Below are 22,690 nucleotides of genomic sequence, written 5' to 3' on the forward strand. Positions count from 1 at the left end.
GTCATACTTGGGCTATTCTTATAGCAAAACCCTTTTGTAAAATTGGTACGAACTCTTTACCCTGATTGGATTCAACTCGTGAATTGAGATCCTCCGATATCTCCTATGCCGTGATCTAACTCGAAATCTCCCCCTCACTAGATTCACATCGCATCGCGAACCCCCCGCCATGCCTACCATTACGGTTGACAAGGCCGCTCTCTTCAAGGAGCTGGGCCGGGAGTATGTAACCTGCTCGTGATATATCTGCTTTAACTTGTCTAATATCTTATTGCGCACCTCTTTAGGTATACAACTGAAGAATTTGATGACCTGTGTTTCGAGTTTGGTGAGTGAACCGCTGATAGTTTGTGCGGGGCATATACTAATAAAATTAAATAGGCATTGAACTTGACGAAGATGTACGACCTACTCGCTCCATAAGACAATCAAGAACTTCCTACTAAGACAGTACAGACCACCGACTCCGACCGCCCGATCGTCGACGGAAAACAGGAACCTCCACAGCTTAAGATCGAAATTCCCGCCAATCGGTATGCCTGAATAGACCAAAATGACCCGGAAAGAAGAATACTAAAATCAATTGCAGATATGATCTCCTTTGCTTCGAGGGCATCGCGTTGATGCTCAATATTTTCCTGCAGCGCAAGTCTTTGCCTCATTATAAGTTGGTCGAGCCGGCGAATGGCCAACTTCAAGAGATCATCGTTAAGGAAGATGTGGGTACAACTGAGATTTTGGGAGGCTTCAAGTCGCTGATAATAATTGAATAGACCACAAAGATTCGACCCTATGTATCGGGTGCTATTCTTCGGGGTGTAAAGTTCGACCAGGCTCGCTACGCTTCTTTCATTGCCCTTCAGGATAAGCTGCACCAGAACCTGGCCCGCCAAAGAACCCTAGTCTCAATCGGTACTCATGACTTGGATACCGTTCAAGGCCCATTCACCTATGAGGCTTTGGCTCCCAAGGACATCAAGTTCGTTCCATTGAACCAGTCCAAGGAGATGAACGGCGAAGAATTGATGACTTTCTACGAGGTACGGCCATTCTACGAGTATCATATACGCCAATTTTCCATACTTACTCTTCATAACAGAAGCACCAGCAGCTGGGCAAGTTCTTGCACATTATTCGTGATTCCCCGGTATACCCAGTGATCTACGACTCCAAGCGCACTGTGTGCTCTTTGCCTCCGATCATCAACGGTGACCATTCAAAAATCACCCTGAACACCACCAATGTTTTCATTGAAATTACCGCTCTCGACCGGACAAAGCTTGAGATTGTGAACCGCATGATGGTCACTATGTTTGCCGAGTATACTTCGGAACCCTTCACGTACGTTACATCCAGTATCAGATTGGAGATATTCAAACTGATTCATCTACAGCATTGAGCCTGTCAAGATTGTGTCCGAGCACAACAATGAAACCCGCATTACCCCCGACCTAGCTCCTCGCACCACCCAGGCGGAAATCTCCTACATCAACGCCTGCTGCGGCTTGAATCTTACTGCTGACGAGATTTGCAAGCTGTTGACGAAGATGGCCTTCAGTGCTAAGCCCTCAACCACTAATCCTGACCTCATCGACGTCAGCATTCCCCCTACCCGTGCCGATGTCCTGCACCAATGCGATATTATGGAGGATGTTGCCATTGCCTATGGCTTCAACTCGCTTCCTCGTGCATTCCCTAACATATCTGGCACTATCGCTCAGCCTCTTCCAATTAACAAGCTGTCCGATATTATCCGTGTTGAGGCTGCCATGGCTGGATGGTCTGAGGTGCTGCCTCTAATTCTATGCTCGCATGATGAGAATTTTGCCTGGTTGAACCGCAAAGACGACGGCAACACTGTCGTCAAGCTGGCCAACCCGAAGACTGCTGAATTCCAGGTTGTCCGCTCAACCCTGCTCCCCGGTCTGCTGAAGACCATCCGCGAGAACAAGCACCATACAGTACCCATGAAGATCTTTGAGGTCAGCGATGTCGCGTTCAAGGATCTTTCGTTGGAACGCAAAAGCCGCAACGAGCGCCACTTTGCTGCTGCATGGTATGGCAAGACTAGTGGTTTCGAGGTCGTGCACGGTCTCATGGATCGCGTTATGGCCATGCTCCGGAGTGATTACATCACTGGTGAGGAGGAGGTCAAGGCCCTTCCTGGGTCTGACTCGCAGTACTTCATCAAGGAGCTGGATGGTATGTTTACAGTCTGACTCTACAAGGTCTTCTTTTCGTTAACACAACATGTCTTTAGATCCTACTTACTTCCCCGGTCACTCTGCCTCCATTCACGTACGTGTTGATGGTAAGGAGCATGTTATCGGTTCTTTCGGCATCTTGCACCCCACTGTGCTGGAGAAGTATGAGCTTAAATATCCTGTCACCACTCTGGAAATTAACATCGAGCCTTTCCTGTAAGTATGTATCTTCAATAAGTTGTGGAGATAGATTACGAGATGATGCGGACGAGTCTTTTGGGATATACGAAGTATGCATCGATTAGAGCTTGCCGAAAGGAATAAAATTTACACACTCGAGTTATAAATCGACGGTAATTATTTTTTATTTTTATTTTTTTTTCGTTTTAAAGGGCTTCATTACCTAGGTAGGTAATCCAGATGTTTACGTATTATCTTTGTCTTTGCCATGGAAGCCCAGAGGTCCACTTGAGAGATCAACCTTGGAACCCTTCCAAGTCGGGAAGGCCGCTATCTCAATATGATGTCGCACGATGTCGCCGACGAGGTCATCACCACTTAGGTCTCTACGATCTGCCCCGTGGACCTTTAAATTCAATGATTATCCCACTTCCATTCATATTTCTTTCTTTTTTCTTCATCATCTTTATGCATGGGCTTTCTGTATACCAGTGAGGATAAATCCGAGGTTATATATTGCTGACTGAAAGCTATCAGTTATACCTACCTGGCTGCCTTCACGGGTAGCCACGTAATTTTTTAAACCAATATTGTGATATTATCATTTTATCACTCTTATACTTTTTTCATTGCTTGATAGCCCTTGTGGCTGTGGGTAGAGAAGAGAGGTTACTGCAGGTGTGATGCTTTGAAATTGATCACGACATATAAGGACATGCGGCTTCCATATGTTTATTGACAAAAGCTAACTACTGGAGCTGACTCACATGTACTCCTGAGCCCTGGAGGTCTCCGCAGTGGTAATATAAAGCCTTGGAATTTCCTGGCCCCGGGAGAGGAACAAGTAGGATGATAGCTTTTATTTTTCAATTTGAAGGGACTGGTGGTCTTGAACCTCCATGGCTGAGCTTTTATCTGGGTAAGGAATTGATCTGAAGGTGTGTCACTCACTGCCCAACTGCTGGTTTACTATAGGAATGGCAGTACCGGGCAATTCTCTATATTGATATCGAAATGAATTAGAGCAACCTGCGAATACTACCCAGGTACTGGTCAACACATGAAATACTACTGCATGGAGATTTAACAAGCTGCATAAATCCTCTGCAATACAAGTCCATTGCAATCGTCGAGCTTCCATAAAAGATACAGACATCAGTAGCATATTGCCTTTCAGGACATAAAGGGACGAGAACAAAATTTTTGAAGTCTTCATGTAATTTTGATTGTGTGAGGTAGAGAGTATGAGGATAGGTTAGGACAGGAAGAAAAGAAAGGTATTAGCCATGAGAAAAATATGTTTACTCCTGGACGTAACCCTCAGCAGCACCCTCAGTTCCCTCAGCGGCCTGCTGCTCAGCCAGACGCTGCTGATCAGCGGCCTGTTGAGCGGCAATAGCCTTGGCACCGTAGTCCTGGCTGATGGGCTGGAGAACGGGCTGCTCCTCCTTGGGCTCGATAATGGTAACGGAGTCGGGGAGAGTCTTCTGGGGGCCGGACTTGCCCTCGGGGTCGGAACCACGCATGATCTTAACCTTAATACCAAGGACACCCTGGCGGAGGAGAACGTGGCGGGTGGCGGAGTCGATGAACTCCTTGGCGGGCTGACCGGAGTGGATCATGAAACCGTCCTGTGAAGAGAATTAGTGATTTATTCCCATATGATTGCCATCATCGCAATGACCGGGAGAATCGCGCATTGCTTCCATGGTAACAGACATCAATGTCCATATACCACGAGTGCTAGGTCGCAAAAATCTTCCCAGTGCATATTCCCCTAACTCAATGTAGACATACAGTGAACTTCATGGACTTAGCACGGGCAGCACGTAGCTTTCCGGACACGACAACCTCGCAACCCTTGGCACCGGACTCCATGATGAAACGGAGAACACCGTAGCAAGCACGGCGGACGGCGAGACCGTTCAGGAGCTTGTAGCGGAGGGACTCGCACTGAGCGACAGCGGAGAGACCGCGGTTCTGGACCTTGGCGGCATAGAGAGAAACGGAGTTCTCGGGGAACTTGAAACGCTTCTGGATGAGGGAGGTGAGCTCGCGGATGCGGCGACCCTGCTCACCGAGAACCTCCTGGGTGTGGGTGGCACGGATGACTGAAGAGAAAAAGCACCATCCGTTAGCATTGACATATTCTCGATTGTTGCGCAAATCCTCCATTTTCGATTTTTGATTTCCGGGCCTGCATTTCTCCTCATCTCAAAACCCCGTAGACCCTCGTGATACCCATAGACGACAAAAAAAAAGGATATTTTTAGGGCGACATACTGATATCAGTGACGGTGGGAGTGACACGGACTTCGACACCGGAGTAGCCCTCCTCAGCCAACTCGCGCTGGAAGAACTCGTTCAACTCAGCGTAGAAGACACCATCGGCGACGAACTTGCGACGCTTGGAAATAGCTCCCTGGACAGCGGCCATATTTGCGTTCCTGGTTGGTGGAATTGGGGTGTCGACGGAGGGGAGGGCGTGGTCGAGGTCGGAAGTCGTTCGATTTTGAGATTGGATTTAGTGGGGAATTTTTGGGTAGTGAGACCTGCCTGTTTGGGCTAGGGCTCAACCCTCGCTTGGGTGTTCATAGTAGCCTAGTGGTAACACCTGATCCGTCAGGCAAACAGAAATTGAGTTTTACGGGCTTAAGGTGTCAAGGCAGCAATGACGTTTGTAAGTCGGAATCCTTTGTAGTTATGTGTAGTTAAAACCTAGCCGCGAGCTCCTGAGTCGCCAAATCTATTACTAAATCTGTTTCTGTTGAGGTTTCCCAGCCTGTTCTTTCATTGCATTTCGACTTCCATCTCCATTTCAAACTTGTGAGTCCTTGTGTTGCTGATCTGACTGGGTGTCTCGATTCCAACCAAGACTGGCTTTTGGCTTTGCCCAGGGCTGTCTCCAGTTGCAGGAGCAGAGCCGCCATAGCGTGTTCCATTCATCTCCTCGTCCGCTCTGCCGAATGCTTCACTCCACCAACGAGTCTCACTGGGTCGAGGGAAGATCAATCGCTCATGTCCTCGCTTGTTATCATCAATCTCAGCTTCATAACTAGGATTGGTAAACTGATCACGGCGAGCGAGGAAGTAATCCCACACGCTCCGTGTGCGTTCTTTAGCTTTAGTGTCCACCCTCTCTTTCTCGCTGTTGAACAAAAATGTCCCAAACTGGCAGGCGTAGAGGTGGTAAAGTAGCCGGCGTAGGAAGCGCTCATTGAACTCGAAGCGTGTCGGATGCTGATAGAGTAGTTGATAAGTAGCATCAAGGAATTGGTGGAATACAGGGCTTGTTTCCTTCACTTTGGTGATCTCTTTCTCAGAGATGATCGATGGTGGAGCAGAGCTTATTTTTTTGGCTGGGCTATCAGAATCGTAGCTCTGCATTTCTCCTTCGGAGTCTGGCAAGGAATCACGGCTGACGTTTTCTCGACCGAAGAAGCCCTTTGCACTCAGGAACGCATTCTCGATGGCCTTTCCTGCTCCACCTTCTCCCTTGTTATCTCCGCCAATCCGCTCGTTCTCAATCGAGAACCACTTCTCACTGTTCAAATGACCGGATCGGTGCCGGAACATGTGACCGAAAGATAGCCAGTCTTTTTCAACAAGAACCATGAAGCCCTCAAGGGTTCGAAAGTATGGGTCTAGACAGATTTGACTCAAGGCACTGAGTTGGCTCGTCCGGTCCCAGCCATCAGAGCAGTGAATTAAGACATGAGAGTGAGTCAGACCAACTTGACGGGTAATCAGGGCAGCCCCCTCCATAACCCCAGCAATGTGCTTCAACCATCCACTCCGGGCCAGCTGATCACGGTTAGGACCGAGAGGTGTGACATCCGAGTCCTTCAAAGTATCAATCACCCTATTCAAAGAGTCACGCATGACATGAATGTTGTCAATTCCTAGGTATGCTTTCGTCGCAAACCTGTAGTTATCCATATTTTCTGAGCCAAGCCCAACTGCTTGCATGGCAAATGCATTAACCGTTGGGCGTGCATCAACGATCAAATTTGACTGCTGAGCACCATAGATTGCACGCTGTGTTTCAGGGTCTTGACGTACAGCAGCTAGGACATCAGCATCTATCTCTTCTAGCTTGGACATTTCAGGGTCTGTGTTGTTGGATACCAGACTTCCATGGCTTGAGTCTGACTGCTCACGGTCTAATTGAAGTTGGGAAAAGTTAGCCAGTGGTCGCTCGGAGAGATTGGTGGAAAAGATTGTAGCCAGAAGTTTTTCATCCTGGATACTGCGGTTTTGTCGCACGCCCACGAGAGGTTGGGAGCTTCGAGTGATACTGCAATTGTTCACTGGGTGAAGATAGGTGAGTGCTGGGATTCTTGTCCTAGAGCGATATCGACCAGCATAGTTGATTGTATTATCAGATATGGCGAAAGGAACTGGAATAAGCGCAGGATAAGTGGGAGAGAACTGCAAATTTCCTATCAGTATTCGTAGCAATTTAAGGGTCTTTCCCCCTTTCTTGCAACAGCACATACACTGTAATCGATGTTGATTTCCGAAATGCGCCAGCCTGAATTTTCCTTCATGACACCTTGTCGTGCCCATTCTTTCATCGGGTCATAAAGATCCCATCCATTGAACTCTTTCTCCGGGGGTGGTGGCTGGTAGGAGAAAGCGTAAAGTTTATCAAGGCGGCCAGACTTGCAAGTCCATTGTCTGATACTATCATAGACCTCACGTGCGGTTTTCTCATTTTTGAAATAGAAACAAACGAATGTAAAGTCGCGACATCGGAGGCGAATGGATGAGAGTTGGCGAGAGGCCGCGGGAGCCGGTCGTAAGGTGCAGTGAGCGATTATTGGGTATGTGATCCAGACTTCCTTTGGCCTGATTGGCACCCCTTGAGCCTGCTCCTCACTTGAAACGGGAGGAATATGAGAGAAAATGAGATGGTGAGGTGTGAGGTGAAGGGCGCCATCAATTTGTTCACCGCGACGAGCCAAGGTCACATTGTCAACCTATAGTATCGCGAGGGTGTTAGTGAGATTTCTATGTGATTAAGATCTTAGTGATGGATCTTGACCTTGGCGACCCGTGTTCTCTCCATTCCGTAAGCTTTGATCACTATTTGCGCATGATATTCATACTGGGAGAGGGGTATGACTGTCAATGAGTTCAGGGCACCACTTTCAGATGAGGGTGCAAAGATGGTTTGAATAAGCAAAGTTCGTTCAGACTAAAGAGGCAAATCCTCAAGGAATAAAACAACTAAGAAAGATGAAAGTTTAGAGAGGTTTGGGTGCTAGGGAGGAGAGATACACACATCAAGGTCGAGGACAATGTCAGCTTCGGGGATCAGCGGGGCGGATTAAAGCCTGGGGCCGTGCTCAGGTATCAACGGTCTTGTTTCATAACTAGGTACTTGAGAAATCAATGATAACCTTGTAATTGAATATTAAAATCTACTGCTTGCAGATTTGATTCAAATCTAATTATTAATATCACCCGGGCACGACTCAGAGATATTTATTGGTTTAGGAGTTCTGCCATGGCAAATACCTAGGTATCAGACAGATGAACTTCCAAGGTTATATCAGACATAGATTGTCTGTGGAATATTGGTACATATGTACAGGTTAATACATCCATGGATTACTTTTTTGCTGAAATCTCCCAGCTTCGCAGATCCTCTCGCACATCAAACTCGGAGATCTCATCAGCAGGACTGCGGTTCTTCCACGTTTTGCTGTTTCCATCATATAGTTTCTGCTCGATACTACTACCCTGTCGGTGATGTTCAATAGCAGTAGCAAGAAAACCTGGCTTTTTCCCACCTTTGTGTGAGGAAGAGCTCCTAGGGCGCTTCTCAAAGTTAGGAGACAGTCCTTTCATCGTGCGTGATTGTCTCTCTATGGCCTCCACCATTTCCAGAAATTGACTTGGCTCTTCTGTAGGATTTTGCATCACGGCATGGATTTCATTATTCCAGTATGAGCTTCCAGCAAATAATTCCTCCACCATTTTATCTGCTGGTAGGTCACCTGCTCGAGAAATCCATGAGGCTGCCAAAGTGCGCCGGTACATGTCTTGCATGTCAGCAAGCTCTTTTGTTTTGCTGTTGATTGATGGCAAGTTTCCCAAATCTTCAGGATCTCCAGGCTCAGCAGCATGGACAACTCTTGCGATACCTCCAAATACTGTTGGAGATTTTAAAGTTGGGCTGACATTTTTTAGTTCAAATAATCTCAAAGAAAAGGGGTAGACTCACGTTGTAAAATTGCGATCTCCTTCCGTCTGGCGCAGAGTGATGCCGATTTTGAGAGTGCTATTCACTTTACTATCAAACATCAGGTATCGTCTGACCACTCCTTCATCTTCCTCCACTTTATCGACATATTCAGCAAGGTTCAATTTGATCTTGCCCAACACATTCTTTTCCAAAGTGGGGGAAGAGTGGAACTCTTGGATGACCTCGAAGTTGATATCGCATTCTTGGAGCACCGAGTTTTTGTCTATGGTGAGTCTCACTGAAAGAGCTTTTTCATAGTTCCAGTAAGCACGATGATCAGCTAAATGTACTTTTTCAGTATGACCTTGATGCTCAGTGGCACTCGATGATGGTAGGCGCCATTTCACCCAGACCACACTGTTTCCAAGGGGGACATTGTTGATATCAGTGATCTAGGAATCATTTCAGCCACTTGTTTTTATCTTTAGTAGGTTCAAGTCATTCTGACATACCCTCAAAACAAGCTCAAATCGGGGCTAGATAAATCAAATAGTTTTAGTGATGTTCATCCAGGAGCTCCGGTTCTGGGACTTACCCTCCTGTTCTTTGGCACTATATCGAGTGGCATGGTCAGTAATTGTGGATGAGAAGTCGGTGACCCCTTTTGTCATTAGCTGAGAATGAATTGGCTAGTGACTTACCGAATGCTTGCATTCTTGCGTTGTTGTTTAGATGACGTACAATCCAATTAAGGGGTCCACTAGATGTCCCACTTGAATATTCAACCCACCGTCAGAGGATTTGTGCAAAGCAGTTAAAAGTTAAAATGACTGGTCCACTTCGAGCTTGACAGTTTCAGATTGTTTAAAGAAAATTATAGAATTGAAAGTGACCACTAATCTCGTCGCGATGTGTCTCCCCGCAGTGTTATGGCGGTGAGAGCTCTATGGTGGCAGAATCTCCAATCTTGAAACGCCGAGGACTTTCTGCCTCTCCATTTTCTTCTTTATACTTCCTTCCTTGTTCTTGCTGGCACCAACTCACAAAAATGGACGACACAGAGCCAGGCTCAGCTATACTATCTCCACCTGTTGAGTCTGCTGCAGCTGTTCCTCTGGATTCTCCAATCCGCACTACCCCAATACACCTAAAACTCATGGATGTCCAAGTGCCAGAAGGACCCCTTGAAAGATACTTCTACAACCCAATTACTTGTCAACCGATCAACGAGCAAGATGTTTCCTCTGAACTTGAGCAATTGCGCCAACAATATCCAAACAAAGAGGCCGCTTTAAAGGCGCAGGAATGGATCGCTATGGAGGCAAAGAAGAAAATTGACGAAATCGAGAAGAAGAAAGAGCAGGTCCAAAAAGCTGTGGACAAGAAACTTAAGGAGCGAGATACCGAGCTGAAAGTATTATCCAAGTACCAACAAGTCAAGGCTGTGGACATTCCGTCTTGAAGGAGAAACGAACCTCGAAATCACCCCCACCAGAAATCCAATGGTCAACAGGTCGAATTTGACGAAGAAATTTTTTCGCAGATCATGTAAATATGGGCTGTTTTCATATCTGCGAGCAGGCTTCAGGACCACTGATGGGCAACAAGTCGAGATCTCGTTGTTGGCCCTCGGCTACCCCACATATCTGATTGGCCAGCTCCGAATCGGTCCCCTGTCAGAACTATCAATGACCTTCCATGGGGACATTAATCGGCACCACCCATCGAATAAGCCATGGTCATGCATCTTTTAAAGCGTACATGTTTACCCGAATGACCCGTCTAGACTCTTAAACTTGGAACTTTTATCAGATATGAACCGCTCGACATGTCGTTTTAACTATTCATGTACCTCGGGATTACACTTGACTCAAAAGCTTCTACCAAGACATTCCTCTAATTTAGTCGTGTTCAATTCGTCTGGTCGTGGCTTTCACGAGAAAACTTTTAATTGAAATCCACGTCCTCCCAAATCTCATAACTCTTGAGCTTTGTCTGTCACAACCCAGGTAAGGACCTGTGCGAGGCTTTCCCATGGTAGCTGCCGCAATTTTTATGCGCTCTCCGCTCCATTATCACTCAAACTTTCTTGTCATTTTGTCTTTCGCCTATCTCGAACGATGAGCAACTGAATCATTATGACAACGATAATGGCGGCGATAACCAAACCAAACGTTGTTGGGAACCCATAGCCTAAAAATTCACGTTAGATATTCCTGATATCTTCTCTATCATTAGTTGCACTTACGAAATGTCGGCGACATGGTCTGCGGAAATATGATGATAGGTAGCCAAGCGGCAACTGCGTATTGAAACCCATTCATAGAGCTAATAGTTATAGCCCTTTCTTCGTTATCACCGGCGGTCACCTCGTTCGCCCAAGAATAGCTATACAAAGAAGGTACAGTTAGTATCTATCTTGTTTCATGAACTGAGAAAGCTTACAAAACAGCCGTCATTAGCTGACAGCCTGTAGTCAAGAATGCAAACTCCTTGAGGCGCAAGCTCGCTGGCCAAAATGCCAGAATACCGTTGGGGAGGAGGGCAAATATCTGCAGGTCAAATACGTATTAGGAATTTCTTCCCAACTTGAATCAAGAAGCCTCCTCTTCAGATATCACTCACTAGCGGTATGAGCACCCAAGTAAATCGACTGCCGGTATAGTCTGACAAAAATCCCCATAGAACGACGCAGGTCGCCGATATTAGCGAGGTTCCCGTCGGGATGATATTTCTTTCAACGACAGAGAATCCTTCCGCTTTGAGCCAAATAGCAAAATAACCGCTGCTGCCACATGACTCTCCATATAACTTCTCTTGTGTTAGAATACAATGTTTGTACCTTGGCAGTAACGGGTGCGAATAGACCTACCACGTATCCTAACACAAATGCATACCATTTCCAAGAACTAAGGATCTTCTGTATCTTTCTCAGTGTTATTTTCACTGGCGGGGCTTTGCCAGCTCTCTGGACTCTTTCTTTTGCCAAATCACGATCACTTTGGGAGAGAAACCAAGCACGTGTGGTATATGGCGTGTCGGGAAGACAAATGTAAGTTGCCAGCCCGACAGGTACAGTCATGCACTGATGACAAAAGTTATTTTCATCGTCCAAAAGTCCAAAATTTGGAAATGATACTTACACCACAAATAATATAAAGCCATCTCCAACCAGCAAGCCCATGGACACCGTCAAGATTCTTGTATACGGCGGCTTGCAAGTATCCTCCAAAAGCAGTTCCAAGGGGAGCAGTCATGTGGAATAGTGCGACTCGTTTAGCAAGCTCTGTCTTCGTGTACCAGCTTCCCAGAATATAAAGCAATGAGGGAAAGAACGAGCTTTCAAAGAAACCAATCAAGAACCGAAAAGCATAGAGTTCACCGACGCTATGCATGCCTGCCTGCGCGAATGTGAAAGTTCCCCAGCCAACTTCCATAGCAGCAAGCCAGAGACTTGGTCGGACATGTTGGATGATCATTGTACTGGGGATCTGCATAGCCGCATAGGCAACTGTGTAAACTGTTCCTGCGTACGTGTATTCATTGCCCAACATTGATAGATCCTCTTTCATGCCCGATACATATGCGTTAGCCATATTGCCTTGGTCTAAGTACTTCATAAAGAAGCCAAGGCATCCTATGCTGAGTATTGCTGCGTCTAGTTTTAGGAGCAATCGCTGCTCTTCGGGGGGTTTCAAGTGAGTGTCTGTGTCCCATATGAAGGAACGAAAGGAGCGTCGCGGTGATGTCAGTGAAAGCTCATGTGGTATAGTGTCAATCGCGACAGAAAAGCTGTCGACTTGCTTATCAGCCGGCGCAAGTATCTTTGTCTGAGCCATTTTTGCGCTCGATTTTTCAAGATTCTTTGAAATGACAATGACCTCTGAGGTCTGGGAGACTTTCAAGGTGATAACAGATCTTGCAATGCCCAGAGATGTCGCCTTCGCATAGAAATAGCAATTCTTAGTCCGTTATCACGACATATCGCCTAAACTAGTGCGACCTTGAAAATGTACATATGTACGAATCGTCATTCTGTCCGCCGATTAGCCAGAGATACCACATGAATTTTAGATCATGCTGGAATTGGCGCGGAACATTCAGGACGTGAGTAAAGGGGGAACTAAGGATTAACTAGCTTGTTGATACGCACCTGTCGCGCGGGGTACTGATAAACACTAACTTGACTGGAGGCAGGTGCTCACACGATTTGAATTAGCTGTCTCTTTACCTCGGCATGAGGTTTATACCCAATTTAGAAAGAGGGAAGTATACCCACCCCGACTTGAGCATAGATATTTCATTCATTCCAAAAACCAGAGGTCGCCAGAGCCCTGTAGATATGCTATTATCCTCTTCATCCCTATTCGGCTAAATGCGGCAACAGGTCTCCCTTTAGTCCACTTCTGCTTTACGAACTATTTCTATTCGAGAATGTTGATTGACCTCCATCCTTGGAATGGCCTCTTGGGATTACTCGCTCAGTCTCAGTCAGGGTTTATACTAATGCAGTACATAGGTTTAGTATATCTGCATTCCAAGCATATCATGTCTGGCGAAAGAGATGCTGCCGCGTTCCGACTTCAAGAGGTCAACAAGTGCCAATATATCCATGTGTTTGTCTTGGTGCCCAGGTGTGTACATGCTTCGAGACTGCGATTGTGTAGTAGAAGTTGGCCACTTTCCAGGTTTAAGCATAATAAGGCTCTGAATTGTCTCTGATGAGATTGTTGAGACGTGCGGTAATTCGCTCGTTCTGCTGCTGGAATCTTTTATTCCCGTCCCAAACTCTGGTACTTTCTTCCGAAGTCATATATGACATTCATCTCAACCTCTGGGGAATATGCAGAGTACAAGGTAGTAACACGTTGTTTCGAAGAATCAATCTCGGCAGGTGAGAGTAAAAACAAGAATTTGCTGAAACCTGATAGTGAATAGTAAGTAATTACTAACCTAAGTCACGAAGTGAGCGCGAACAAGTAAGTAACTAGATCGACCTACTTATTTCCTAGATAGTTTCATCAACGCTGGGATGGAAGTACGCAATCAAACCCCCGACCTCCGCTGTGTATTTTCCTATTTGACCATTTGCACTACAGAGGTCGGGTATAAAATACTACTCCAATTTTGATCTTAAAACCTTGATCTACTTAGTGACTAGTGTCATACAAACAGAGCAAACATAGCACTGGATTGACATAAGTAAGCTTAACCGGGCCTCAACACCATATTCAATGGGATAAATTTCAGTGCTATATCCCAACAACCAGGCTTTGTATCAATCTTCTGCAACCGGTCATATATCTCCATCACGGTAGAAAAGACCTACCTAGATAGTTGACCTTACAAGCCGACCTTGGAACCATCAAGCTAACTATATGATCCACTCAGCAGACATTAAACTACTGACTTTCGCACTCAACCTATCGAAATCTTGACTTCACAAGATAATATGATACATTCGACGTGGATATGCTGTGCGACTCTCAAGATACCGAAAATAAGTACATGCCGTGGACCCTTGGAAAGGTGTTCAACAGCAACTGGTTCCCGATGGTAGATCCATCATTTCCCGACCTTGAGTGATACCTGGGGACGTTGAGATCAGGCCTCAGAAAGGTGGAAAGGCACCAACCTTGGAGGACTTTCGGGACAGATCGAATAGCACCTTTTCGCCCTATCTTTCAAAGCTTTTACTGAAATCACCTCATTACAGAAAATGATTCGGCTTATCACGCACATCCCGCCCGGTGGTCTGAATGCTACTTAGGCACGTGCACAGAAGCGTTCCACGATTGGTGATGATCGAATAATATCTCCAGGACTGAAGATCACCTGGGAATGATGTCTATCTCCTATGATCTACTCTTACTCGACCTTCTAAGGTTGGAACAACTTGATAGTAACCTCCTTTGTAGGAGCTATTTAAAGATCACTTTTTATCAACCCACCTGGGTAGTATACCTCCCGAAGCCCTGGTACTCAAGTGCTCAGATCACCAGCTGATCTAAGCCCGGCACCTGGAGCCCAGCATTTAGGAAATACCTACCCACCTGGGCAGATAGAATGATCTAAATTGGAATAATAGGAAGTAACGATTGAGGAGTAACTAACTTCGCAAAAATAGGTCCCTAGGTACTTAGGTAACTTCAAGGTTGTTTTTGTAGGTGGGATCCCGGGATGCGGCAACGCCTGGCGATGAAAAACCTGGCATACCTGTCTAGGTAGGCATCTCAGCGTATATTCAAGTGTTTCAAGTCTGGCGCGTCCATGCACAATACTTGGGTAAAAGACCAAGTCAATCGCAGCAACTTCAAGGTTACATTCATGAATATTGCCACTGAAGCTTATAACAAGTTTTCGGCTGTTACGGACCCGAGGATATATCATGTGGCATTGCTATCATTCTCAATAATTTCAAACCAGGGAATGCTTGATCAATATCTCCAAAGAAGCGTCAGTATGTTAGGAAAAACGTCCGAATTAAGTAATGATATAAACGTTTAGCATGGACTCATGCAAAGCCATGAAACTTGCAGGCTGCAGGTGGCTCCGAGATCATCGGTGATAATACCAAGAGAGATGCAGATGCAGACGCAAACTGTCAGAAAGCAGCCCCGCCATGAGTCATTCTACGGAATTTCCACTCCACTGGAGGGTAGCAAGTCATACCCACTATTAGACATCCACTTTATACTAGCTAAGCTGGCTTTTGATACATAGGCATCAGAATATCAAAATATGACTCAATAAACATTCAAAGAGTGTTAATGACACTATATTATCACAAAGCAAGTCTTACTATATTACCGAGTATAACCATAATGGCGTCTGAATCTTGCAAACTGTTAGGCAGCTCCATCAAATGTAAGGCTGCATGTCTTAGTTACGCTTCACCTCAACCCGGTTTTGAAACAGTAGAACTGAGAAGATTCTAATTCAGTTCAAGAGTCAAGGATAATGCATTGGTAATGAACTTCCAAAGCCCTAAGCGCTGTGGAATTGAAACGTATAGATCGACGCATGTGACATAAAGCATAAAGCATAGCCACAACACGAGGTGGCGGAGTGAGGCGCAGCCGTACACACTTATTTTAGGATAAAACAACACAACTTCGAATGCAAGATAGGAACGTCATTTCCATCTTAGTCTTGAGTCGTTCGAACCGGTAACTGGGATGTCTCGGATCTTCACACACTCCAGTGCCTCTCATCCCAATTATTGACGCCCTCCACGCTCACATGATCAAACTCATATGCAAGACAAGATCCAGGGTGGGAATACAAAACTCTGATTGCACAAGGATAAGCCCTTAAGCCCCGTCTTTGTGTACTGTGGGATGATGGAATCGCTGATTCGGTAGCTCTGAAGAAGCTGGACTGGCTGGACTAGGAAACTGGTATTTGTTACCCATACACGGGATTGGGCGCCTCATCAAAGTCTGCGTAGGACCGGCCATGGAGGCTCAGCCCAATGGCAGATCGGAACAGGGATCTCTCAGCTGGGAGTGCATCGGGCGGATAGTCCCAGCCAGCGAATCTTAGGCGCAGTGGCCTAAGGTCTGTGCCCCACGTACTCTCATCAGCTGAGGTTGTCCACTTCTTTTTGGGTTTTTGGTTTCTAGTGTGTATTTAGTCTATACCGGTAACTCGACTCGTCTAAAATAACATAAAAATATAACAAAATAATCGAGTAGTTTCAAGTGCTTTTGCTGTAACCCTATCCCCTAACCTCCTTTTTTTTTTAGCATATTATATTATTTTAGGGTTTTATAAAGTAGAGTCGTTACAAAAATAGTCAAGATTTAAATTCTAACGTCTGTAGACTCCTTATCTAAGTATATGTGGAGTTATATACTTCATGGTAATTTTCACTTTTGCCTCAACCACACCCAATAATAAGGAGGTACTTCGTATGGATTACAGTGTACTCAGTACTCCGTACCTAGGTATCTACAGCAACCTTATACTTGATGCTTCATGCTCAATCTGCAGAAGCCAAGACCGGGTTCTTTTGTTTATGGTTTATTGTTTTTCGGAAGTTTTATTCCTCTTCCTAGCTTTTGCAGTTTGGGGAATCTTGCAGGCTTCTGGCCAAAATGGACGTGCAACGGGTCAAATGTGAGGTCCATTCTGTGCGATCAAAGTTTTGTGTATTTTTGATTGATGAAACATTGTCATTCAGATGAGAGCTGTACAGTGTTTGTTTCAACTGCCATATCGCCACATCGGGCATTCCGAGCCTGTTTTCTTACTTGTACCGTACAGTCTCCGACTCCATCGACCTGCATATACTCTCCAAAATAAGCCAAATAAGCCAAATGAGACCGAAAAACTTGAAAAACTGAAAAGCCCTAGTCTTAATGCACATCTACAAATTCAATTCTCCACCCATACTCCATTTTTTTCCCACCCCTCTTATTCTAGCCCTCATCCACTCCTTCTCTTATTGTAACTTTCTTTTATATCTAATTATCTTTGATCTTCTCTTCTCGCACATTCGCTCGCACTAATATTAAACTTGCAAATTTTCTACTCTAAACTAGAGTATGCGATCGATCTTAATATAACTCGATCTTCCTTCTTGTGTGGGCGAATGTTGCATTATATGATTACTTTCCCATTCTACATTCATTTATATCATATCCAATCTCGAAACGCCGGACGTATTTCCTCTCACACAGATTCATAATGCCAACAGTCTTACTTCCTTCTTCTGCCGCTGCCTTTGCGCCACGGTCTCCGCCAAATGTCGTTCTGTCTAGGAAGGTTGCGCCGTGGTTGACAGCCACCTTGAAACGAGTCAACAGGGTCAAGCGTCCTCTCAACAATGTGACGCAACATACTCGCTGTCTGACAGAGACTTTGTCATCGCAAAACGCCATCTGGACCCTATGCTCAATGATGTTCGCCAAGGCACCCGAAGCCGAGCTACGAAAGGATGAGAACCCACTCGTGGAGGGTCTGTTCAACTTCCAGATGATCCATATCGAAGCATATGTCGTACATGTCGATATGGTCTCACGAAATGAGGTGGCCTTTAAGTTAACACCAGAGACGATCGAAGCCCTGGTGGAATTCCACAAGGACGTCTATTCTGTCGATACCGCCGCAAGCACGTGGAACTGGCCCGGGAAGCATTCCCAGCTCAAGAAACTGCAGGATGAATTTATCCAAGCCGCTAACAAGTTCGTGTATCGAACAAACGCCGAAGCCCTAGAAGGCTTAGAGGAAGATGGCTCTGGAGAGTTACCAAGCGGGCTAAGTGAAGAGGCAAAGATATCGATCACTGGTCTCTATGTACCTTTACTGCCCCCGCCACCGCGGGTGGTGGATGTTCTTAGACCAGTCCCTCTGCTGCCCAGCTCGACTGGACCGGAAACCTGGTGGATCCCACCATCCGCGTCTATCGAGCCGTGGAAAGTACTGTCGCCCAGCCCACCCCCGGCCAGCACGAACGATTCTAATCCGGATCTCTGGGCCAGTATGACTTTCAGTGACGATCAGTTGTCGCCTTCTCCGTCCTACAGCCAGCCTTTCACCACCGCCTACTCGCCATATGACAATATGGCCGCCACCTCAGCTATCACTTCCCTCCCGCTCCCCAGCATGCTCGTGCAACCCTTGCAGCAATGCGCTACGGCTGCCAACATGGCCGGCTTTGGTTGGGGGGACTTTTCCACCGCTGCCTTACCCTACAGTATGATCATGTAAATCACTCTTCGGAGCTTCGACTCGATGGCCTCGACTCTCGTCCCTCCTGACTCTCGCGGCCCCAAGTTACCGAGTCGAGCAACCTTTTGACGTCGAGAGTTCGTTGGGATTTTCGGCTTCGTTTGACTTGGGGAAGTTTTTTCCATCGATCTACCTCCCATCCATCAGGCATGGATCGGGCCATCCAGCCCTCCGACTAATTGGCATTCTTGACCCGGCGTTCTTCGACTGTGCATTTGTGATACTTCCGTCATTGTATTCATAAGCAGAATATTGCTCCCGACAGCATCTGCGATTTCCAGAATTATTCTTTTTGTTCTGTTCGTTCTACCAGAGAAAGCGTCTTTCGTTTTTCACCTTTTGGTTTCTTCTTTTTGCATCGACAAGCGGCGGGTCGGCTATCTCTATTTTTTTTTCGTTTCCCGCATATATGTCATAAAGAGACCAGGATTTGCCTCGCGGCATGGGATATCTTACATCTTTCATTTCTGTGTCACGGCTCGACAAGCTTGGCAATGGGCTATAAGAATCGACTGGCTTCGTTTCTTGTTGTCCTTGATATGGTTTTTGTCGAGGACTTTCCTTCCAGTACTGGATATTGGACTGGCGAAGCTCTTGATTGGGTTTTCGGGGATATGTTTACGTGACAAGGGTGGTTATGTCCAGCATTTGACATGCTTGACCTGACTACCCCTTTTTGCCGCTGTCTATGGGTTGAAGCCGTGAGCATCGATGGTAGCAGAAAGGGAAGTATACCATCGACCTCGTTGAACTCGGTGATTTCGCCTGCGGCGAATACCGAGCAGGAAGGGACCTGAGATTGAGACTATTCCAAAGTCCGTGACTTGGAATATTCGATACATCCCACCCCTGCGAGTGGTGCAAATGGTATGTTTTATCTTTTATACTCAACTATCTCACAACTTCAACCCCATAGTCAGTATATTAGGTTCATCACCTAATTCATCCGGGCTGGGTTTAAGCGTTTACTTGGATGAGCTCGAGTTGTCAGGGGATTCTTTCACTGGTTGATTGAGCCCATTTTTCGTTCTTTTGATCCTGACACTGGGAATTAGATGCTGGTTCTCTTTCTATTCTTGTCTGTTTGAAGGGCTAGTCCCTTTTTGCTGGCTGTCATTCTTTGTCTTTTTTGTATGTATCTTTGAAATTCAAGTATGAAAGCTGCATGCAAGTATGACTTCCAGTAGACATAGTCGCAAAATTGAGTATGTAATTTTGTTTACATAAGTAACTATCGTAACTAACCAAACGCGAAACTAGCTAAATAATACTATTTATGCGACTCATCAATTAGTTAATTACTCCTTATACTAGATCTAGAACGTGTCAGATTCATATAGAAAATCATCCATTTACAAATATAAACCCTATTTCAACTACATTTTCCACAATTTTGACAACGTCCAGATCGTCATATTTATTCAAAATATACTCCGTACCTAGATATCTAAGTTCAAAAAAACCGGTTGTTCCTTTGAATGTTGACGATGATAGATCGATCAACTAGTAATTACTAGTTCCGTTCCACAAACTGGAATGACGTCAAGAACCGTTATCCCATGTACTTCCAAGGACTTCCTCCACTTCTCACACCTTGAGGGGAAGTAATCGGATTTCGGATACTTCGCTACAAAATTCTCCTATTCTAGTACCTACATGCTTCGTACAAATATTCATTTCAACGCGACCCCATTGTCCCCGCGTTTATCGTTGGATCCGCTTCCAAGGTCAGGTCTTGTGATCAAAGACTCCCTTCAATAAACATTGAAATCTTTTCCGTTCCTTCATTTTGGTATGGCCCCCTATTGATCAAGCATGCGGCAGCGCAATATGCAGTGCGATGTCCAATGCGCTGTCAGCCGTTTCGGATGGCTTTTCCGGTGGTTCCATTGCTGACCACTGAGTGACCAGTCTCCCCAAGTACAAAGTACTAGGTCCGAACCCCTATCCTTGCCTCTCTGGTTGCGTGGCCATAAACCTCTATCACAAATAAACGGCCAAGGCTCCGGATCCAACGTTTTCCATGGCCGCTCTACACGATGCGCTCCAATGTATGAACCCGGTATCATGGGATAAGGTTCCACAGTCGCCTGACGAGCTCCGCGAATACGTGCGCGATATCTTCAAGAAGAGTAGACTTGTCGCTGAATCCCTCCCGGACCCTCCGACCTACGCACCTGAGGAGCACCATGCACACGAATCCCATTCAACACCGCGAGTCGTTCCTTCGTCGGCTCGAGTAGGAGACACCGATTCGGAGATTCTATCCGTACAAAAGCAATGGGGCAAGCCTATCAAGATGGGCGGGCCGAAGGATAACCCGCTTGGCCTGCATGTGTGGAAGCTGAATTCGAACGACGGGGGCGGCCATTGGTTTGGGAGACGGAGCGTGCACGAGGGTCTCGGGTTCTCTCAGTGGAGGAGGAAGCTTTCAATGGAGTATGACGAGACCCTGAAGGGTAATCTGGAGAAGATTGAAGAGGGCAAAGTGCCTGATGTGTGCATTCGTGGTATCGGCGCTGAGCAGAAAGTTGAGGCGGTGGAAGTGAAAGATGAAGATGGTTCAATCATCGCTGAAGTCATGGTCTATCACGTCTCTGCGCAGTTTCCTAAGCCTACAGCGCCACGCGACTTTGTTCCTTTGATCATCACTTCAGATCACGCTCTACAAATTGGCGGCACAAAACAGCCTGGTCGGAGCTGGATGATGATTTCCAAACCCTGTAACCATGACCAAGTGAAGCCTAAGTATGGGTATGTCCGGGGTGAATATGAGTCTATTGAGCTTATTCGTGAGATTCCGAGGAAGAATATCGACGGTAGCTCCAGCAAGACTAGTTTAGCCCCTGCAGATGAAAAAGCTGATATGGATGAGGAGCTTAATCCGGTCGAATGGATCATGGTCACACGAAGTGATCCCGGTGGCAACATCCCCAGATGGCTTGTGGACAAAGGTACCCCGAGCAGTGTCGGGGCCGATGCCGCAAAATTTGTCAACTGGGCTGTTCAAAAAGATAAACGGAAAAAGCAAGCGCCAGCTAATCCTGAGACCTCAGAGGGCGCCGGGCTGGTCCCTAATGAGTCGGGAAATGAGCTTGATGACGATGAAGAAGACACTTCCGATTCGGACTTGGACTCAGTCGATTCCGATACCTCTCATCACGGTCTCATTGCCAGCGTGACAGGTTTACTCAATACTGGTATTGAACGCTACACGCCACAAGCAATCCTCGACTATATCCCTATACCGCACCACCGTTCGGCGTCCCAATCTTTTTCGGTTGATCGCTCACTAAACACCACATCGCCTGAGGCGAACACTGATGGAGTAAAAGCTCTGCACTCAGAGACAAATGACGCAGAACACCCTTCCGAGACAATGTCACTCCCTCCCCATGAATCCGATCGAGTCTCTCTGTCATCCGCACCCCACTCCGATACATGCACTTCATTAGTCGACGGGGTCGTTCAGAACACCATCAGTCAGCCAGATCTCATAGAAATGAGCAAGTCCGGCAAACTTACGTCCCAGGAAAAAGAGCTCGCCAAGCTAGCTCTCCGAAAACGTGAAATTGACGCCAAACTCGACACGGTCCGCGCAAGCATGGAAAGCTTCCACATCCCACCTCAACCTGTTTCTGCAACTCCAGAAAAAGACATCGACGACATACAAAACAACCAAAGCGGTATCTTGAAAAATGCAGCGGAAACCCGGTCTTCAACGCCAGGAAGTAGCTCTGGAACGCAGAAAAGCCGACACAGCAGCCACCATAGTGTCTCTAGTGGTCCACCCACCCAAGCAAGAACAAACGCATCACCATCCGAACTACCAGGGCAACAAAACAAAGTGGCTTCGCAATTACGCCACGAGGAAGCTAAGTTACTGAAGCAGCTGCGCAAAACTGAGGCCTCCCAGCTCAAGGTTGCGCTCAAGATTCAAGCAAAACAGCGGAAGGTAGTTGGCAAGGAGGAAAAGTCCAAGTCAAAATCCGAAGTTGAGCTTCTGCGTGGCGAGGTGAAAGATTTGAAATCTCAGGTCGCCCAATTACGCGCTGAACGCCAGAAGTATGTGGATATTGTCGCTTCGCTGCAATCGGAGAATACTAAGCTGGTTGCAATGGCGGAGAAGCATTAAGCTGTGATACAGGTTTCTGGGCTAGGCTCAAGCGTGAACCATCGCTCAGTGTTGTTTCTATCATGGAATTTAGGGATATTGATATTAGCAGGGCATGATCTATCATTTAACAACTCATTTATGAAGATTTCAAATTTTTGCTCCCGCCCGTCTGGGCCATGTAGTGTTTTGATCAGCTTGTAAACGCCATAAACCCAACCTTGGGAAAATAAATAGAATAAGGACTGCAATAGCCAGCAAAAC

General features: G+C 46.3%; 8 protein-coding genes across 8 annotated transcripts; 4 read left to right on the plus strand and 4 right to left on the minus strand.

Moving 5' to 3' along the window:
• Nucleotides 1-169: 169 nt before the first annotated feature.
• Nucleotides 170-2,424, plus strand: N7495_005848 (phenylalanine--tRNA ligase subunit beta; the record flags this gene model as incomplete). The annotated part of the gene is made up of 9 exons (XM_057208499.1): nucleotides 170-222; nucleotides 288-328; nucleotides 382-401; nucleotides 457-533; nucleotides 590-719; nucleotides 774-1,040; nucleotides 1,100-1,341; nucleotides 1,394-2,202; nucleotides 2,261-2,424. 9 exons carry the CDS (start codon nucleotides 170-172, stop codon nucleotides 2,422-2,424), a joined length of 1,803 nt encoding a protein of 600 aa, XP_057062273.1.
• A 1,261-nt stretch (nucleotides 2,425-3,685) lies between these two features.
• N7495_005849 (40S ribosomal protein uS3) lies at nucleotides 3,686-4,821 on the minus strand (the record flags this gene model as incomplete). Its single annotated transcript, XM_057208500.1, has 3 exons — nucleotides 3,686-4,015; nucleotides 4,182-4,495; nucleotides 4,668-4,821. 3 exons carry the CDS (start codon nucleotides 4,819-4,821, stop codon nucleotides 3,686-3,688), a joined length of 798 nt encoding a protein of 265 aa, XP_057062274.1.
• A 353-nt stretch (nucleotides 4,822-5,174) lies between these two features.
• On the minus strand, nucleotides 5,175-7,455 carry N7495_005850 (phosphatidylinositol-3-phosphatase YMR1; the record flags this gene model as incomplete). Its single annotated transcript, XM_057208501.1, has 3 exons — nucleotides 5,175-6,815; nucleotides 6,884-7,366; nucleotides 7,432-7,455. The coding sequence occupies 3 exons, from the start codon at nucleotides 7,453-7,455 to the stop codon at nucleotides 5,175-5,177; spliced, it is 2,148 nt and encodes a 715-aa protein (XP_057062275.1).
• Nucleotides 7,456-8,000: 545 nt separating this feature from the next.
• Nucleotides 8,001-9,291, minus strand: N7495_005851 (N-terminal C2 domain-containing protein; the record flags this gene model as incomplete). Its single annotated transcript, XM_057208502.1, has 5 exons — nucleotides 8,001-8,568; nucleotides 8,617-9,029; nucleotides 9,090-9,113; nucleotides 9,173-9,189; nucleotides 9,279-9,291. 5 exons carry the CDS (start codon nucleotides 9,289-9,291, stop codon nucleotides 8,001-8,003), a joined length of 1,035 nt encoding a protein of 344 aa, XP_057062276.1.
• A 334-nt stretch (nucleotides 9,292-9,625) lies between these two features.
• N7495_005852 (uncharacterized protein) lies at nucleotides 9,626-10,039 on the plus strand (the record flags this gene model as incomplete). Its single annotated transcript, XM_057208503.1, has 1 exon — nucleotides 9,626-10,039. One exon carries the CDS (start codon nucleotides 9,626-9,628, stop codon nucleotides 10,037-10,039), a length of 414 nt encoding a protein of 137 aa, XP_057062277.1.
• Nucleotides 10,040-10,669: 630 nt separating this feature from the next.
• Nucleotides 10,670-12,416, minus strand: N7495_005853 (uncharacterized protein; the record flags this gene model as incomplete). Its single annotated transcript, XM_057208504.1, has 6 exons — nucleotides 10,670-10,770; nucleotides 10,826-10,965; nucleotides 11,023-11,129; nucleotides 11,203-11,388; nucleotides 11,450-11,662; nucleotides 11,721-12,416. 6 exons carry the CDS (start codon nucleotides 12,414-12,416, stop codon nucleotides 10,670-10,672), a joined length of 1,443 nt encoding a protein of 480 aa, XP_057062278.1.
• A 4,852-nt stretch (nucleotides 12,417-17,268) lies between these two features.
• Nucleotides 17,269-18,291, plus strand: N7495_005854 (uncharacterized protein; the record flags this gene model as incomplete). The annotated part of the gene is made up of 1 exon (XM_057208505.1): nucleotides 17,269-18,291. The coding sequence occupies one exon, from the start codon at nucleotides 17,269-17,271 to the stop codon at nucleotides 18,289-18,291; it is 1,023 nt and encodes a 340-aa protein (XP_057062279.1).
• A 2,044-nt stretch (nucleotides 18,292-20,335) lies between these two features.
• N7495_005855 (uncharacterized protein) lies at nucleotides 20,336-22,447 on the plus strand (the record flags this gene model as incomplete). The annotated part of the gene is made up of 1 exon (XM_057208506.1): nucleotides 20,336-22,447. One exon carries the CDS (start codon nucleotides 20,336-20,338, stop codon nucleotides 22,445-22,447), a length of 2,112 nt encoding a protein of 703 aa, XP_057062280.1.
• Between the last annotated feature and the right edge of the window lie 243 nt (nucleotides 22,448-22,690).

This window comes from Penicillium taxi (assembly GCF_028828555.1).
Source record: "Penicillium taxi strain IBT 34144 chromosome Unknown utg000004l_segment0_segment0, whole genome shotgun sequence".
NCBI classification, from domain to species: Eukaryota; Fungi; Ascomycota; class Eurotiomycetes; order Eurotiales; family Aspergillaceae; genus Penicillium; species Penicillium taxi.